Source organism: Chanodichthys erythropterus, chromosome 13, assembly GCF_024489055.1.
Source record: "Chanodichthys erythropterus isolate Z2021 chromosome 13, ASM2448905v1, whole genome shotgun sequence".
In the NCBI taxonomy this organism is placed as follows: Eukaryota; Metazoa; Chordata; class Actinopteri; order Cypriniformes; family Xenocyprididae; genus Chanodichthys; species Chanodichthys erythropterus.
The window spans coordinates 42,350,456-42,369,404 of NC_090233.1; the positions used below are offsets into that span (position 1 = coordinate 42,350,456).

The 18,949-nt window shown below is 36.5% G+C and overlaps 3 protein-coding genes across 4 annotated transcripts; 1 reads left to right on the forward strand and 2 right to left on the reverse strand.

The window, feature by feature from the left end:
- Positions 1 to 324: 324 nt before the first annotated feature.
- On the reverse strand, positions 325 to 7,011 carry smn1 (survival of motor neuron 1, telomeric). Of its 2 annotated transcripts, none has more exons than XM_067406216.1 (9): positions 6,698 to 7,011; positions 6,362 to 6,433; positions 6,148 to 6,267; positions 5,858 to 6,064; positions 5,593 to 5,766; positions 1,029 to 1,103; positions 797 to 907; positions 639 to 705; positions 325 to 435 (listed from the first exon to the last, which is right to left on the reverse strand). In XM_067406216.1, the coding sequence occupies exons 1-8, from the start codon at positions 6,743 to 6,745 to the stop codon at positions 649 to 651; spliced, it is 864 nt and encodes a 287-aa protein (XP_067262317.1). In that variant the 5' UTR covers positions 6,746 to 7,011; the 3' UTR covers positions 325 to 435; positions 639 to 648. The 2 variants fall into 2 exon arrangements, with proteins under 2 accessions (XP_067262317.1, XP_067262318.1); XM_067406217.1 differs by having other exon boundaries at positions 5,867 to 6,064; positions 6,698 to 7,009.
- Positions 7,012 to 7,221: 210 nt separating this feature from the next.
- hspb11 (heat shock protein, alpha-crystallin-related, b11) lies at positions 7,222 to 8,101 on the forward strand. Its single transcript, XM_067408078.1, has 5 exons — positions 7,222 to 7,399; positions 7,511 to 7,617; positions 7,712 to 7,780; positions 7,856 to 7,899; positions 7,982 to 8,101. The coding sequence occupies exons 1-5, from the start codon at positions 7,308 to 7,310 to the stop codon at positions 8,072 to 8,074; spliced, it is 405 nt and encodes a 134-aa protein (XP_067264179.1). The 5' UTR covers positions 7,222 to 7,307; the 3' UTR covers positions 8,075 to 8,101.
- Positions 8,102 to 8,423: 322 nt separating this feature from the next.
- Positions 8,424 to 18,257, reverse strand: mccc2 (methylcrotonyl-CoA carboxylase subunit 2). Its single transcript, XM_067406470.1, has 17 exons — positions 18,043 to 18,257; positions 17,322 to 17,388; positions 17,106 to 17,190; positions 16,892 to 16,993; positions 15,971 to 16,098; positions 15,771 to 15,883; positions 13,847 to 13,960; positions 13,699 to 13,763; positions 13,519 to 13,618; positions 13,329 to 13,424; positions 13,171 to 13,243; positions 13,002 to 13,078; positions 10,739 to 10,805; positions 10,435 to 10,591; positions 10,153 to 10,267; positions 9,903 to 9,988; positions 8,424 to 9,228 (listed from the first exon to the last, which is right to left on the reverse strand). Exons 1-17 carry the CDS (start codon positions 18,178 to 18,180, stop codon positions 9,111 to 9,113), a joined length of 1,701 nt encoding a protein of 566 aa, XP_067262571.1. The 5' UTR covers positions 18,181 to 18,257; the 3' UTR covers positions 8,424 to 9,110.
- Positions 18,258 to 18,949: the final 692 nt, after the last annotated feature.

Sequence of the window (18,949 nt, forward strand, 5' to 3'; positions counted from 1 at the left end):
AAATTCCTGTCTGGTAAAACTTTGCAAGAGAAACTTTTTCAATGAAAAAAAAAAAAAAATTGAGACAAAAAGAAACCAAGACCGTTGTGGGAAGAAAGAAGAAAAAAAGACAAAAGTGAAAGCCTTGGTGGAGAATGTGGATGTGGCAGTAGAAAGAGGAACAGAACAAGAAAACTGAGGTTCTCCAAGTTATTGCTGAAAACAAACTGAGAAGTATGAAGCTAAATGAAGAGAATCATGGTGTGATGCTGGTGATTCACTTACATCAAGCAGATTGAGTTTTTGTTTGTAGGCAGTCAAAGTGATCTAATAAAAATGTGCACACACAAACACGCTTTGGAAAAGAGCACAGTTTTAATTCATTTATTTATTTACAAAGAATACAAAAAAAAAAAGTGAATCAAGTCTGCTGCATCATCACGTTCATATTTCGTTCTATATGGGGGGAAAAAAAGTAGTACTTCAGTAAAATTCATAAAATACTTATCTTACAGAAACACTTAAATGTTAACAAATTGGGTTTATTATGTATACATTGTAGTATATCTACTCAACCCAATTCCCCATAAGCCTAAAGTAATTTGTGAAAGGTAAAATTTTAGCAACAATCTGTGAAATTATAGGGCTGAAAAACAAACCGCTGAATCTTTATTTCCGATGTGACTTCTTAGATGCTGCAGCCTCTCTACGACCTTGTTTTAAACCCTGTGCAAGAGACAAGAGTTGAGAGATCTTTCTGATAATATAAAACCAGGTGCACAAAAAGATGTTTGTGAACAGCAAAAAGAATAACTACCAAATAGTATCCTGTGTGATAGCCGCTCATGTACCAGGAAATAAGCATGCTGCCCAAAGCCTCGTCATCCTCTAGAGAGTCTGGACTCATTGGTGGAGGCGGTGGGATCATCTGGACCAACAATACATTCACATTTTCATTAAAAATAAAAAAACAGTTAATCTGCCCCATGAAAAGCTGTAAATGTTTTACTAGATCACTTTTCATATAAGAATAAGTTGCTGCTTCTTACCGGGGGACCTGGTGGCATCATGGGAGGCCATCCAGGGAACAAATGTCCAGGACCTTCTGATCGTCTGCCATCCGTCTGGAGAGAACAGAGTCTTAAGGCCCAATTACACAGAGGATGATAACTACAATGATAAAGTTTTTTTTTATTTCCAGCAGATGAAGGATAAAAACAAGCCAATCAGAATCCACCTGATTTTAAAGAGACTTTAAAGCGGCAGACAAAATAACAGCAGCGGATGCTTATTTTAAACATAACATTATTGTGCATTGGTGTGGATGCTAATATAGTTTTCATTATAGTTATTGTTCTTAATGTCGATGGGCCTTTAATCTTTTCTGTGAAGCAATATAAAAGCAACTTATCTGGCAAGCTGAGAATCACTTTGTAATGCTGAATATAACAAGAAAAGATGGCAGCCACAGATGTTTAATTAGGCCTGTCACTTTCATGAATTTTGCACTGACGATTAATTGTCATTCAAATAATTGCGAATAATGATTTAAGCGTAAAATGTTATTTTTTTCATTTGCAATAGTATATCATTTAATACAATTTATAGTATGATTTAGCTTATGATTTACCATATGATTAAAATATGATTTACTTTAATTCTGTGAAAAATAATAATATTTATATAATAATTATTTTTAAGAAAATATAAATACAATGCATAATGAGCCAGCGTTCTGTCGTAGAACTCGGAAGCACTGCACTGTTTATACAACGTCAACAGCATAGGCGAATGACAGGGAAGAGAAGAAACTGTTGAATAAAGTCTTTTTTGACACAAAAGTATTTATCATTATTTCGTAACATTAAAGGTCCCATGGCATGAAAATTGCACTTTATGAGGTTTTTTAACATTAATATGAGTTCCCCTAGCCTGCATATGGTCCCCCAGTGGCTAGAAATGGCGATGGGTGTAAACCGAGCCCTGGGCAAATTGAGAAAATGAAAACTCAGACGGCCCAATCTGGAGTCTTCCCTATATGTCGTCATACGGGGAAAGGTTACCTCCCCTTTCTCTGCTTTGCCCGCCCATGAGAAAATGAGCTACTACAGTGAGATTCGAGCACAATATATATATTTTTTTCCCTCGAGAGACATCATGGCTTGTAAACGAGCGAAGCATGGCAGTTGCTCAGTGTTTGGATGTACAAATGAACACCAAAGTATTTTTTTAGTTCCTTCATCCGAGCCTATGAGGAAACAGTGGGTTAATTTTATTTTCTCTGGTAATACGCGGATACAACTTCCCATAGTTTTGTAGGTCTGCGCCACACAGTTTCCTCAACGTGGGCCAATACAGCCCAGTTACTGTCGCTATTGTAGACCGCATCAAGTAACGTTATATGTGTGAATACACACACTGTAACGCGAGTGTTGTACATTTCTTTGTTGTTCGGATAACTGCTGTTGGCGCACGCGATATCCACATTTCCAGATTGCAGAGCTTGATTTAATTGTAATAAGATTGTAAAACCTTTTAAGATTTATGAAATATAAAATATGTAAACAAATAAATGATGTTGGTAGCACATTTTCCACAACGGCACCCATGCAAAAAGGTATTTGTAATAATGGCAGAGGACTAATTTAGTTGCGCTGGTTAGTGTCTATAATAATAATTATATATATAATATATATATACACGATAGCAAATCAGAGTAACATAAACCAACAAAAGTGCGTATCCAGACACAATGTTTTAAACTAACCATTCGGAGACATCCTGCTGTAGCCGCTGAGTTGCAACTTCTCCATCCGGATCAGATTCTGGGTCAAACTGAAATGCTTGAACAACTGCGTGTCTACGAGCCATTGCGATACATCCACTGTCAACATTAGCGCTTGGTACCATAGCCGCAAGCTGGTTAAGGCCACACCCACCCTCCACCCTGCCCCGCCTCTCTCCTCCTCATTAGCATTTAAAGCTACAGACCCAGAAACAACACGTCCTGAGGAAAGCTCATTGTGGGACTAGCTCATAGTAGTCTTGCACGATATACCGGTACTAGAAAGGTATCGCGATAGCCTGCTTTTAAAAACGGTCCGGTTCTTCATTTTATTAGTACCGGTACTTTGAGTGCCAGCTGTATTTCCTAATGTGCGACAGCAGGGGGCAGTGTGCGTGCAGCGCGCTGCTTCTAAGGCACACTGAGTGCATGTTTATTCCTCTCAACTGCGCAACGACTTTTATGGTGACGGAACGAGAGGCATGGTTGTAAATACAGGTGCTCTTGCAGACCGTCCACAAATTGTTGAGAAAGCAGATGCACGAAGCGAAATATGGCATTATTTTGCTTACATTGCCGACAGCCAGGGCAAGCCCACGGACACCACAAAGCCCGTCTGCAAAAGATGTTACAAAATAATGCAAGCGAAGGGAGTCAAAAGCATCTTGCCATCAAACATCCCGATTTGTACAAAGAATTTAAAGAGCGATAGGTTAGTGAATGTGATACCAGCATTGTTTATGCTCTCAAACATTAAATGAGTATTATTTATTTATTTAACTCGTGCAAGCAGATCTCCGCAAAGACGTGTATTATTGAGTCTTAGTTTAATAAGTGATATCTGTTTGCAAAAATAAAATTAATTTAAAACTATATAAATATGTGAAGGGTATATAGTTATTTTAAACCAATTTATGCTTTAATAGCATTGCTCTAATTATTTACAGTAATCTAATTTTTTACAATAATCTTACTGTCAAAAACACCTAAATGTATAAAAAAGCAAAAAAGCGTAACAGCAAATAATTTACAATTTTATTGAGCATGAAAATAATATATATATTAAATTAACTAACTTCACAGCAATGAAGCTCAAATCCAGAATTATCAGCCTGAACGCTGGTGAAGAAAGAAGTTCTGTCATATGTTATTTATTTACTTTTCCTGCTGTTTTAGGTTTTTGCCATAGTATCGTTTAAGTATCGGTATCGTGATATTTAAGTTAGGTATCGTATCGAAGTCAAAATTTTGGTATCGTGACAACACTAGCTCATAGTGGCTGAAATTCTGCACCAAGGCTGAATTTCGGGAAAGAGACTTCAGATACAGTACTAGGGACCACTTAGGCCTCTATAAAAGCATCGAAAAAGTAGCATGTCATGGGACCTTTAAGGTTGAACCATTGTAGTTACATGGACTATTTTAACGATGTCTTTATTAGCTTTCTGGGCCTTGAAATTGGTTATGACATTGCTGTGTATAAGGAGGTCAGAAAGCTCTCGGATTTCATCCAAAAAAGTTCGTACAGGTGTGGGACAGCATGAGGGTGAGTAATTAATGACAGAAATTTCATTTTTGGATGAACTAACCATTTAAAGTGCTTAAATTTCCCTTATTTGGATGGGAAAATTTAATTGAAATATAAACAACACAATTATTGTGCTCATCTCAAATAATTGCAATTAGATCAAATGATAAACGATGATCATATGATTGATTAATCCAGTCTGACTTTTTCTCCATTTCTGTCACTGATGGAGTTTGAGTTTCTTGCCATTGTCACCTTTTGGCTTGCTTAGGTAAAGACACTTAATAGTCAGCAATATTATTGACTTGAATGCACTAACACTATTGGATGAGAACTGAACTGAGCTGGGTGATGATCACTGGTTTCCCCAGAGCTGCTTTATAGTTGAAATGAACCCATTCCATAATTGACAAACTTTACATAATTATTGAACTAAACTGAATCAACACTGAACTGATTTCAGCTGGATAATGACTGTTTACTATTGTATTTTTAACACTAGAACTACCAAGGCAGTCATTTTGACCGTTTTAAAGATTTTCAATGTAATAACTTTGTTGAAATAAAACCCATATAACTACAGTTCCATGACTTTTCTTAAATTAATGTAAATTTTATTTTTACATTGTTATTTTATTAAAATTACAAAACACAAAAGAGTTCTGAGTATTTCTACCTTGAATGGCCATAGCGGTCAATTTGACCGCACATATTACAGGCGTTGTATCTCCTCAGCGCTTTTTCCCGCCGTTAAAGATGTGCGTAGCTGTTGCCTAGCAACCATTCTCTGGCAGTTTTGTATGCTTTTGCTAAGCTAAAACTTAGCTTTACCGTCAAAATGGCAACAAGAAAGAAAATGACTGTCACTGAGGTTTTATCCTTGCTTGAGAACATTGATGATGCAGAGTCTGATGGAGGAGCAGAGAGCGATGTCTCTTGGTCTCTTACACAATAATATCACGAACACATTATATTATGTATGCTTAAATTACCCCACATTTTTCATAAAACATGACCATAGAAGCTTTGAAGTAAATATAACATGACAAAAATGACATTCACTGCTGTCTGGTATGAACAGTCAAAATGACTGCTATTGGCAGTTCTAGTAGTTATAGAATTCCGGTAGTGCTAGTGTTAAAGTTGCTTTACAGTGGAATTGAATTCTGTTTGCATCATTGAATATTATTTTCCTTTGGATTATTTTCCTGCTTTGAAACAAGCTGTATAAAAGGGCTATATAAATAAAGGTGACTTGACGTCATTAATCAATCACGACAGGCCTATTTTTAACATTCACCTTTTGGAAGTGGGGTCCAGGTGGGGGTCCAGGAGGGAGTCCAGGAGGGAAACCAGGAATCCACGATGGAGGTCCCATGGGAGATCTGCCTTTAGATTTGTGCTTCTGGTGACCGGACTGCTTTGGGGTTAAAGATCGATCACTCTCCTCTGTTGAGGACTCAGCCTCTTTGACCTGCATTTAGGCAAGTTAATATAAGGATTAAACAACTGCATCATTAATCCCTCATATAACTACAGTCAGTGTCTAATTGATAATGTCATACTCCACAAACATCTGAAGTTTTCAGAGTGTCTTCATCCAAATCTGAAGCCTCTGTCAGAAGGTCGCTGAGGTTCTGCTCCTCCTCATTCCCATATTCAGTATAAAGGACCACACAGGTGCCCTTCTCCTGATCGATGGAGGAAATTGTAGCAGAGTACAAGTTGCCATCTTCAGACCAGTAAGCATTACAGGAGTCCCCAACCTGCCACTGTGTAACACATTTCAGTTCAGCTGTATTTGGATAGTGATACTCCAAAGTGATACTCAAGTACTGACGCTGTGCGTGATTACCTCTTTATCAGGTGCTGCGTTACATCTTTTTCTGCTCTTACTCTTTTTGTTGTTTTTCCGCTTCTTTCCGGGGTTATCTCTTTTGTGTGGTGTCTCATTGTCCTCTCCTTTCAATGCATTCTGGTGAGTAAAAAAGGAGGAGCAAAACAACAGCAGGGTTACAGAAGAAGCAAAGTAAACGGAATTATATCAGCTGCATAGTCGCATCTCTTACCTTGAACGACGCAACCGCTTTATCATAGGCTTTAATCAAAGCTGTATCATCCCAAATGTCAGAATCATCACTCTGAAGAAAGAGAAGAGATCATGAACCACTCAACTCTTCTGCGAGCTATATATCTTTGTTGGACGTTGTTACCCCAACTAATTGCAAGACCAAAACCACAAAGTCAAAGAAGCACAAACTAGGACTATTGGACTTCCAACTGTGCAACCAACAAAATGGTAGCTAACGAGCAAAAAAATATATTTTTAATAGGACTCTAAAATACAACCGAGTCAAGCTAAATCTAATAACGTGAATTCTCTTTTAAAATGGTTCAATACTCACTTGACCCGCCCCACGACAAAATATGACATCTTCCGCACCGTTTGCCATGAGAATTTTACATATAAAACCGTATAGCAAAATATTTCCCAAGTGCAACGTGCGCCACTGATGTACGCCAGCAGCTGATGACGCTCAAATCACGCGACGCTAGAGATGTTTAATTCGTTCAGTCGGATGATTTCTGAATGATTCGTTTAGGAATCTCCCTAAAACCGTTTCATTCAGTTGTGCGATTATTAATGAACCGAGCATTTGCAAAAAAAAAGTTCAGTATAAATTAATGCATTTATGACGTTTCTAAATTACTTTGTTTGTGAACCAAATCACGGCTGAAACGAAATGGGATACATGAAATTACAATTAACAGCCATGCATATTGCTAATGTCATAGATAGTGCGTTGAACACGAAGTAAAATACGACATAAAATATATAACAGCGGAATTCTTTTTTGAACCGGTTCTTTGAAACGAACTGTTCAAATGAACCGATTCGCGGGAATGAGTCACATCGAGACACATCGGGCTTATGTTGCTTAGCAACTCGGACTGCCTCAGCGTGAAAACTCCTGCCTCTGACATAAATCTATATTTAAATATCCAAAGTTCACAATGCTGGATGCTGCTTTAAGTTCATACGGAGCCCAGGTTGTGCTGGCTACATCAAGCGATGAGAATCATCCGCCGGAGAACATTATCGACGGGTCTGTAGATTGCTAAAAGCTGGAAGAAAAGCCAGCTAACTTTGCTAATGTCACCACAACACTTAATACATATCTTTTGATGTAACTGGTGGATTTTATTTATTTCTACAGAAAAACAGAGACGTTCTGGATTTCAACTGGCATGTTTCCACAAGAGTTTATCATCCGCTTTCCAGATAACATGAAAATATTCACAGTCTCCATTCACAGCTACAACAGTAAATATATAAAAACAAGCATCATTACTCTATCTGTCTTTAATATGGTAATAATACCTTATTGTAATGTCGTCACATTTATATTTTATTTCAGTTAAAAGGCTGAGAATAGAAAAGGGCACTTCAGACGATGCTGATAAATTTGAGGCGGTTGCAGATACAGGTAAGGTCTGAAAACGTTATTTATTTTCCCTCCTCTGATCTTGAGTGTTATTCATGCGAGTATTGTTTGTTTCAGAGTTTGAGCACACAGAGAACAGCCTACAGGCTAATGATATTTCTGTGAGTTATATTTAAAAAGATTTTAATCTCCAGCTACACACAAAACCGAGATCTCACGAGTTTTTCTGTCTTTTCTCTCCAGGTGAATGTATCAAATACAACACATTTGCGGTTCCTCATATTGTCTGGATATGACCATTTTGTCTCTGTACACAAAGTTAGTGTACAATCATGAGATGATCTCCATCTGTTATGTCCTGAGATTTTTTTAATTAATCAAATTGGATCACTGTGTATTTTTCAACAAATAAACCTTTTCCTAATTTCTGTTGTTTAATATTTAAGTCTCCTCTAATGTTAACTAAAAACATTAAAAATAGTTTTTGATAATTAAAATAAAGCTGAAATATATAAATAATAATAATAAAAACCCTAGAAATGTTGCTTTGGCAACTAAGTGAAATAAAATTACTACATTAAAAAAAGCCATGTAGAAATATTTAAAAACAAAATGACAAAAGCACATACAAGTTTAATAAAACCTAAACTAAAAGCAAAATGAAAAAAATGGAATCAAAATATGAATAAATACTTTAATAATAAATAATACTAAAATTACACTGAAACTGATGTTCACACAGTACTGTATGGTGATTTTGATTTCCAGAGAGAACACTGAATTTAAGTCAACTGAAAAAATCATTAGTGAAAAAAATGACTTTGTAATAGTTTTGTTAAAAATGATGTAATGTAAATGAACAATATCTTTGCCTTTAAACTATTGACTACTCAAGGGTACTAAGGGTATGATTACACAACAACGCTGTACTTAAAACAAAAGTTTTTCCTTTGCGTTTTTAGCGTACAGACGACAACATTATGTTGACACAGATCCGCAAAAATGACTAAAAACGCTGCATTATGCATGCCAGGCCAGTAGTTGGTGAGGTCACTTTGTAAAGAGAAACTATACCTCAGTTTTCACAAAATCAAGTTTTTGTAGTTTACGCTGTCACAACATATGTTTACTTTTCTGTTCTTACACCAGCCAATATTTTGAGATGTTTTACTGTCCTAAATATCAAGGGTACAAGACAACAAGAAAATAAATCACACAGCATATGAGATACAACACTCAATGATTGGCTTTACAGATTTTACTGTTGTCAAACATACAAAGACACATACAAGTCTATAAAGTTAGTGTGTACTCCCCAAAAGACAGAGGAAATGAATTTAATTCAAAATGTCTAATCTTTACAAAACTAGATTTACATTCTGAAGACACCAAAGCGAGTTTTCTGGGTGGGGGCGTTGAGAGCAGCACTCAGACTCAAGCCCAGGACAAGCCGAGTGTCGGCAGGGTCAATGATCCCATCATCCCACAGTCTAGATAGAGGAAGTGCAACAAAAGTGAAAATTAGACATGACACAGGGAGTAGTAGGAAGTGATTAATTTGCCCTTGCCATCTGGTATCGTACATACTCTACCATTCAAAAGTTTGGGACCAGTAAGATTTTTTTTGTTTTGTTTTGTTTTTGAAAGAAATAAAAACTTATATTCAGCAAATATGCATTACATTCATCAAAAGTGACTGTAAAAGATGTCCAAAGTTATTATAAGTTACAAAATATTTCTATTTTTCCTGGGTGCCACACTCACTGCTGTGTATACACATGAATGGGTGAAATGCAGAGCACAAATTTATATTTTTTTTGACTGGAGTAATGATGCTGAAAATTACGGAAGAGGATTAGGGCCAAGCAATAATAAAAAAATAAAACCATCTCGAGATTAAAGTTGTTAAATTTCGAGAAAAACGTCAAGATAAAATGTTGAGAATAAAGTCGTTAAATTACGAGAATAAAGTCGTTAAATTACGAGAAGGAGTAAAATTACATTTTATAATAGATGAATATGAGTGAACTTTATGTATGAAATTAAAATATTGGTGAGCATAAGATGCTTTAATTCAAAAACATAAAAACAAAAAACAAACAAAATCATGTAAAGCATTATGTAATTTCAAACATTCATACTATCTACATGTCTATCTAGTTACCTGGCACTGGAATAATATGGGTTTCCTTCTTCCTCAAAGCGTCTGATAATTGGCTCTTTCATTGCAGCTTCCTGCTCTGGGGTAAACTGGAAAATAAACAAGTTACTTAAAAAAAGAAAAAGAAAATTACAAGTTAACTACAAGTTACTGTAAAAGAAAGAGAAAACAAGTCATAGATGTATTAGATTGATGAACGATGAAATTAAATAAATTTGCTGGGTTTTTTTTTTTGTTGTTGTTGTTTTTTTACCTCTTTTCCTTCCCTGGCTTTTTGATCCTTAGTTATGGTTGCCAGCACAGTGGCTGCTTGCTCTCCTCCCATCACAGAAATGCGTGAATTAGGCCACATGTACAGGAACCTGGGGCTGCGAGGTGCACATAGGGTCACATTAACAAACGAGGTAGCTCACTGCGTGCTGTTCAACTATATCCTGATGTCAACTGGATGCCTTGGGCATGTTTTGTTTTTTTTAGTGCTGTACCTTTGAGCAGGGAAGTGTAGGAAATAACAATGGCTATAAATAACGCTTACCCATAAGCTCTGCCACACATGCCATAGTTTCCAGCACCATACGATCCTCCGATGATGACGGTAATCTTAGGCACATTGGCACAGGCCACAGCGGTCACCATTTTAGCTCCATCTTTAGCAATACCTCCAGCTTCATACTCCCTGCCAACCATGAAGCCTAATAAGAAGAGTAACAGAGAACATCACAAGCTGACATTAGTAGCAATTTTACTAGGTATACACACGTTTCTATGCTGACTCGTTCAAAATCAGAGCAATGTTGCAACATTAAATGTATACATTCAGATGAATTATGCATACTGACCTGTAATATTTTGAAGAAAGAGGAGTGGAATGTTTCTCTGACAGCAAAGCTCAATGAAATGAGTTCCCTATTAAATAAAAAAAATATTTCTGAAAACATGTTTCCAGAGATTTCTAGCAATCATTTGGAAGTATACATTGTCTATCCACTTTCTTTGTAGCTGTGGCTTGTCTATGAGGGCAGGTGAGGGCACCGAACTATTCATCCAAAATATAGATCTCTATAACTGATTCATTAATAAATATTAAATGTGTTGAACGTTTATTCATGAACATGAACAAATATTCTTCAGATTTTCTAGATTATTTTATAAAGTGATTAAGTCATAAAGTGAGTGGGATATGTTAAAATTTAGCGAATTGCATCGGCAGGCATGTATTATGATACTAAGCGGTGCCTGAGCCCAGGCCAAGCCCAGCTCTACAGCGCCCCAGTTTCCAATGTAAATCTGTGGTAAAAAAAAAAATGGAACTCGCTCCAGACCAAGACGATATGAATCCGCTTCAGCTATGTGTACATTAGTGCATCAGGTCAGTAACTATTTGACATGTCTGTTCTTCTTATGTGGAGCAGAAGCATTGTGTTGTGTGTACTTAAAGGGTTAGTTCACCCAAAAATGAAAATTCTGTCATTTATTTCTTACCTTCATGCCGTTCCACACCCATAAGACCTTCATTAATCTTCAGAACACAAATTAAGATATTTTAGTTGAAATCCAATGGCTCAGTGAGGCCTCCATAGCCAGCAATGGACACTTCCTCTGTCAAGATCCATAAAGGTACTAAAAACATATTTAAATCGGTTCATGTGAGTACAGTGGTTCAATATTATTATTATAAAGCGACGAGAATATTTTTGGAGTGCCAAAAAAAAACAAGTAACGGCTTATTTAGTGATGGCCAATTTCAAAACGCCGCTTCATGAAGCATCGGATCATAAATGAATCGGTGTGTCGAATCATGATTCAGATCACGTGTCAAACTGCCAACGGCTGAAATCACATGACTTTGAGCATCGTTTTGAAATCGGCCATCACTAAATAAGTCGTTATTTATTTTTTTGGGGCGCTCCAAAAATATTCTCATCATTTTATAATATTAATATTGAATCACTGTACTCACATGAACCGATTTAAATATGTTTTTAGTACCTTTATGGATCTTGAGAGAGGAAGTGTCCATTGCTCCCTATGCAGGCCTCACTGAGCCATCGGATTTCAACTAAAATATCTTAATTTGTGTTCTGAAGATTAACAAAGGTCTTACGGGTGTGGAACAGCATGAGAGTGAGTAATAAATGACAGAATTTTCATTTTTGGGTGAACTAACCCTTTAAAGCCTCTTAATCAACATTAGAGCACCACCCTCAGGCTGAATAATGTAAGGACACTAAACCTGTGCCAGAAGTGTCTGAATATTCAGCAATTAGAATATAAAGCTTACAAAATGTTTAACATAAACTAGCACTAAGACCCAGAATCTGCCATACCAAAATTTACAGTCAGAAGCCTCTACTGTTTCATTTTATGGAAGAGAGCAAGCTGGAAGATGCTATCATGTTACTAAACTAATTTGGCTTCCACAGAAGAAAAAAGACATGCATGATTCAAGAGCCCGAGTAGATTTTGAATTTTCAATTTTATGTGAACTATTTAACTGAAGTAAAATGGAATCTATCATATATCTAACTGGACTGGATCATATTATCTACATAGACACACCAAATGCCTACGAAAATTCTGTCATCATTTACTCAACCTCATGTTATTCCAAACCCATAAGACTTTTGTTCATATTCGGAACACAAATAATGATATTTTTAATAAAATCTGAGCAATTTCTGTCCCTACATTGACAGCTACGCAACTACCACTTTGACGCTTCATAAAGAGATTGTAAAACTAATCCATATGAATTGAGCGAAGAGATTTTCTGAAGAGACACGATCACCTTATATGATGAACAGATTGAATTTAGGCTTTTATTCACATAAACATTCATCAACACCATATCAGTTGTGGTAAATGAAAGCTCAAGCATGTTTGCTTGATGTGCGAGAACCAATGAGGTTCATTCTCATGTGTTACGTGTGTCCTGTTGCGACACTTCCTCAAGATTACATTTTGTGCTAAATTTTCTCTAAATTTCCATACACAATGCACTGCATCATAAGGCTAAATGTGGCTAAATGTGATCATTTATAGTCTATTAGTCTCATGAACTTTCCGTATGGAAGGTCAGAACAATGACTGGGAGATGCTCACCTTCTTTGCAGATTCAGAGAACAGCACACCATTATTGCCAATAATTCCCACAGGGTAGCCAAATATCCGTGCGAAACCTAGACAGCAAATGCAGAAAGCCAGTACAAAGCAAGTAAGAAATCAATGCTGAAATTCAAAAACAAAAAGATGATTATCGAAAAACATCCACCTGTAACTAGTGTGTCTCCATAGAAGGCCTTGAATTCATCAAATTTACTTCCATCAACAATACGAGCGATAACCTGAAAGAAAATTGCCTTTAAGTTCTGTCTGTTGAGACAACATTTTAATAGGCTTGTATTCCAGTGATCAAGTTGTGACCAGTACCTCTCGAATATCAAAGTTGCGTTTGAGGTTGTCCCCCACAATACCATATAACTCATCGGCAGGAAACAGAGGAGCCTCAGGAGGTTCCACAGTAACCTAATGAACATTGGGCAAGTGAAAGAAGATCAGCATCAAGTCATGAAAAATCAGACAGACTGAACATCTCTCAGGAGTGCAGTTGTGTCCTTACATCAAGATTTTTCTTGTAGTTCAAGCTTCGTACGGCCTTCCTTGCAAGATGAAGGGCGTGATTATCATCCAGGGCATAATGATCAGTTACACCTGACTTTCTAAAGAGACACAAATGTTGAAAAATGCATAAGACCAATAAAGCTCGAAACAAGTGTGAACATTCAAGTGTTTCTCTAACCTGCAGTGAAGGTCTGCACCTCCCAGATCTTCAGCAGACACCTCTTCACCTGTAGCAGCTTTTACCTGTTAAATACAGAGATGGACATTTACCATTGCTAAATGTTAGCAGTTAGTCATATTGCGCTCATTAGGACATTAACACGTACCAGTGGTGGTCCACCCAGAAAAATTGTCCCTTGTTTGCGCACTATGATGCTCTCATCAGCCATCGCAGGCACATAGGCGCCCCCTGCAGTACAGGAGCCCATCACAACAGCAATCTGAAACATAACAGATAAAATTGATGTACCGTGATGCATCGGCTCCCACTGAGATAGACGCATGAAAGCAGCAAACTGCCATATGACATGTCAGTTATCAAACAACATTTTATATGTCGTTATATACAGTACAGTCCAAAAGTTTGGAACCACTAAGATTTTTAATGTTTTTAAAAGAAGTTTTGTCTGCTCACCAAGGCTAAATTTATTTAATTAAAAATACAGTAAAGAAACAGTAATATTGTGAAATATTATTACAATTTAAAATAACCGTTTTCTATTTGAATATATTTCACAAAGTAATTTATTCCTGTGATGCAAAGCTGAATTTTCAGCATCGTTACTCCAGTCTTCAGTGTCACATGATCCTTCAGAAATCATTCTAATATGCTGATCTGCTGCTCAAGAAACATTTAATGTGTACAATTGTACAAAATATTTGTGTACAATATTTTTTTTCAGGATTATTTGATAATAATAATAATAATAATAATAATAATAATAATAATCCTTACATTTATATAGCGCTTTTCTGGGCACTCAAAGCGCTTTACATATTAAAGGGGGAATCTCCTCAACCACCACCAATGTGCAGCATCCACCTGGATGATGCGACGGCAGCCATATTGCGCCAGTACGCCCACCACACACCAGCTTATTGGTAGAGAGGAGACAGAGTGAGGAAGCCAATCAGTGTATAGGGATGATTAGGAGGCCATGATGGACAGAGGCCAATGGGCAAGTTTGGCCAGGATGTCGGGGTTACACCCCTACTCTTTTCGAAGGACATCCTGGGATTTTTAATGACCACAGAGAGTCAGGACCTCGGTTTAACGTCTCATCCGAAGGACGGATTATTTGATGAATAGAAAGTTCAAAAGAACAGTGTTTATCTGAAATCTAATCTTTTGTAACATTATAAATGTCTTTACTGCCACTTTTGATTGATTTAATGCATCCTTGCTGAATAAAAATATTAATTTCTTTCATTTCTTTTCAAAAAAATAAAAATAAAAATTCTTACTGACCCCAAAGTTTTGAACTGTAGTGTATAATGCTACAGAAGCTTTGTATTTCAGATAAATGCTGTTCTTTTGAACTTTCTATTCATCAAGGAATCCTGAAAAAAAAGTACACAACTGTTTCCAACATTGAAAATAATCATAAATGTTTATTGAGCAGCAGATCAGCATATTAGAATGATTTCTGAAGGATCATGTGACACTGAAGACTGGAGTAACGATGCTGAAAATTCAGCTTTGCATCACAGGAATAAATTACTTTGTCAAATATATTTAAATAGTACACAGTTATTTTAAATTGTAATAATATTTCACAATATTACTGTTTTTTACTGTATTTTTAATTAAATAAATTTAGCCTTGGTGAGCAGACGAAACTTCTTTTAAAAACATTAAAAATCTTAGTGGTTCCAAACTTTTGGACTGTACTGTGTATATATATATATATATATATATATATATATATATATATATATATATATATATATATATATATATATATATATATATATATATATATATCCTGAAGAACTCTTCAGCAGCAAGCTGCACAAAATATTGTCACAATTGATTCACTCAAGCGAGAATGAGAAAGAGGTCGAGTTGACGTGTTAAGGGGTTATTATATCGGAGTCACAAGGTGACAACTTTGTTTCTCGATTCTCTGTGAAGCGCTGGCGTGAGAAGTTTTTCACTAGTGCTTTCCGCGCTGCCTCTGATGGTGTGGAGCTAAAGAAAATAGAATCACAGGCTAATATGTAAATAGAAATTTCACATAAAAAAAAGACCTGTGCAATTCCCTCTGAGGAAAGGCGGGCCTGGTTGAAGAAGATGCGTCCAAAGTGATCTCTGTCTGGAAACACATCTGCCTGTCTGGGTAAATTGGCTCCTCCAGAATCCACTAGAGAAAAAATAAAAAAATTAAAGCATTTATCGAAAAATGGTGTTTTATACAAAATATGAAACCTCAGAGTCTGAGAGAACTCACCCAGGTATATGCATGGTAGATAGTTTTGTTGTGCGATCTCCTGGGCACGCAGGTGCTTCTTCACAGTAACTGGATAATAAGTTCCACCTTTGACAGTAGCATCATTTGCAACTATAATACACTCCACCCTATTAGGTACACAGGAAGGATGTTATAAACCATAAGCTCTTGCACAGTATTATCAACGTATGCATACTAGACCCTTTCCCCGCATACAGTCTTTACTGGTAATTTACCAGGAAATTACAATTTAGAGACAATGTGTGTGTGAACAGGAACTTTTCAAAAATACCAGAAAATCTGGTCTAGCAATTTTCTGGTATGAGAATGAGACAGAATGTCAGAAATCTTAAATATGAGCAGTAAATCCCCAGTATGATGGTGTGTTCAAACAAAGAATAGGACTACCAGTATGAGCACATCCATGTAAACATGTGCTAGACTGACATCTTACCGTTGTGCCGCATCTAACACTCTAAACCCTCTGTTTTTTTCCATTCACCAGCGCTGTGGTTCTGCAGTTATTACTGCGACCTAAAGCCTAGTTACTGTTAGTAACTACACACAGTATTGTGCGTCATGTGTTTTTAAGAGCAAAAACACATTCTCTGCGATCATCTCCTTATGCCTGTCAGATAGTGAAACTAAAGCGCTTCTCCTCATCCAGGTGGATGAAGAAAACGGTGCAGTGTTTAAAGGTAAATTCCGATGACTGACATCACAGAGTTTACCTGTATTTTGGTACTGATGTGTGAATGGTATTTACAGGTAAAAAAAAAAAAAAAAAAAAAAAAGGAACAAAGTTGCTTGTCTGAAAAGCACATTTGTGTATTCACCAGAAAAGTAAATCTGGTCATTTTATGGTAACTGACTGGGTTTAATGTGTGAAAGGGGCTATTGACTGTACTGTATGTTCCTCACCCTGAGACTCGACCAATCCCAGTGATTATGCCTCCCGCAGGAACTTCCTCCTTACCATATAACTGATAACCAGCAAACTGGGAAAACTCAAGAAAAGGAGATCTGCATTCAGACAAACAAAAAACAAGTTCAGCATAAAACTGGTCTGAATCTGAATGGACAACATTTTAATGATGGCATTTTAGTTTGTTTATAATACTGAGTTTGTTTTTACCCAGGATCCAACAGCCTGTCGATGCGTTCCCGAGGCAGCAGCTTTCCTCTGGATGTATGAAGGTTTCTCGCTTTTTCTCCACCTCCTTTGAAAGTAGCAATGTTGTGTAAACATTAGTGTGAGGAAATGCGCTAGAGGTGCCCCAAACTACCCCTATGTAATGTTTTCATTGGCCGTGTTTAGTGCTATTAAAGTGAATGCTTTAAACTTGCTCACCAAGTTTGATCCTCTCTGCTCTGTCCTTCAACTCCTTCACCAGTGCTTGCATTCGCTCATAATTTTCCTACAATGTGAAAGATTTCTGGTTGGTAAATTACCATATACAAAGTTTATTATATAAATAATGAGACAGAATGGCAAAATTCTTAAATATGGTTTAATGTAGTGTCACCAGACAGACATCATCATCATCATCAGACAGTTAACGATGTCAAAATAACCTTTTTTTAGCATAACGTTACTGCATATCACATATGTATTAAAAGCAGTAACATAACTATATAGTTAAAAAATTATAGTTATGTATTTATATTCATATTTGTGTTTTGAAAACTTATAACCATAACCACCTTTTACATATTTTTTCCCCATAAAGAGTAACTCAAACGAAATTTGTGTTAAAACCGGATAATGGTCACATCATATCGGATTGATTTTAAAGTGGTAAAGTAATAACTGTTGCCGTCATAAGTCTGGTAAACTTGTAACGTTAGAGATATATTTTGTCCCAAGCCAAAAAAAAAAAAAAAAATCTGTCCGGTTAGTGCAGGGTGCAAATAAGTTTCCTCGTCTATCGTATGTGTATTATATATGAACTATTTCATTGTCTCTTTAAATAAGTGCACAAGGGCAAGACATGCACTACTCCCGCAGCAGATGAATCCCCACTGCCGGTTGGCTGCAGTAACTTGAGTCCGAGGCTTCATGCGTGGCCTACCTGAAAGACCGGAGACTGAGAGTCGGGCAGCGAGCCCACTGTTGCAACTTTATCCGCATGATATAGCCTGGAAACTGCAACATTTACACTCCTGTGCCGAATGAGTGAAACCACTGGTCTAGCATAGTGCAGAATCATGATTCATCCTCTAAATGACAGGTCTAAGGACGAATTCAGCACGCAACGTCCTCTGACCTCACCGCTCAGGTCGGACAGCAAACGGTTAACGCTGAAGTTTTGCTCCCCCTTGCTCAACCAATAAAAGCTGGTGGAATAGGAACATCCCCCTTTCCTTTGACAAGCGGTTATGTCATATAAAACACTGTCAGAAACAATAATAGTGTGCCGGGACATCAGTTTAAAACATTATTAGTAGTGATTGTGGCCAGCAAACATTCTTGTTTAAGAAATATAATATTTACGATCTGCATTTTCATTTCGACTCGAACTTTCTGCAGTAAGAATTTATCGTGCTAATAACATGTCAATAATTTAAGTTGACTCGTAGCCACATTCATCATATACCATTTACATACAGTTTAACTAAATATACGATTTTTATTATTTTTTTTTTTTCAAAAATTCATCATGTGCTAAAAAACTGTACGTTACACCCCTTTCTTTCAGAAACGCGATCTTTGCGTGTCTTTAAAATTACAGTATTTAAATGTAAACTTAACATTTAACAAATGTAAACTCAAAATATAACAAATATATCTATATTCTATATACCCCTCCCAATTTTTCATATTTAAGTGCACTGTATTTCCTGAGAAAGAACAAACATTTTAAAGTTTAAAGTGAATATCAATTTATTAACTTCTTTATAACTACTTCTCTGCTGTAATATCCAGACTTTGCCACAAATTGCCAATACAATTGACAATAATATTGATAATATTACTTA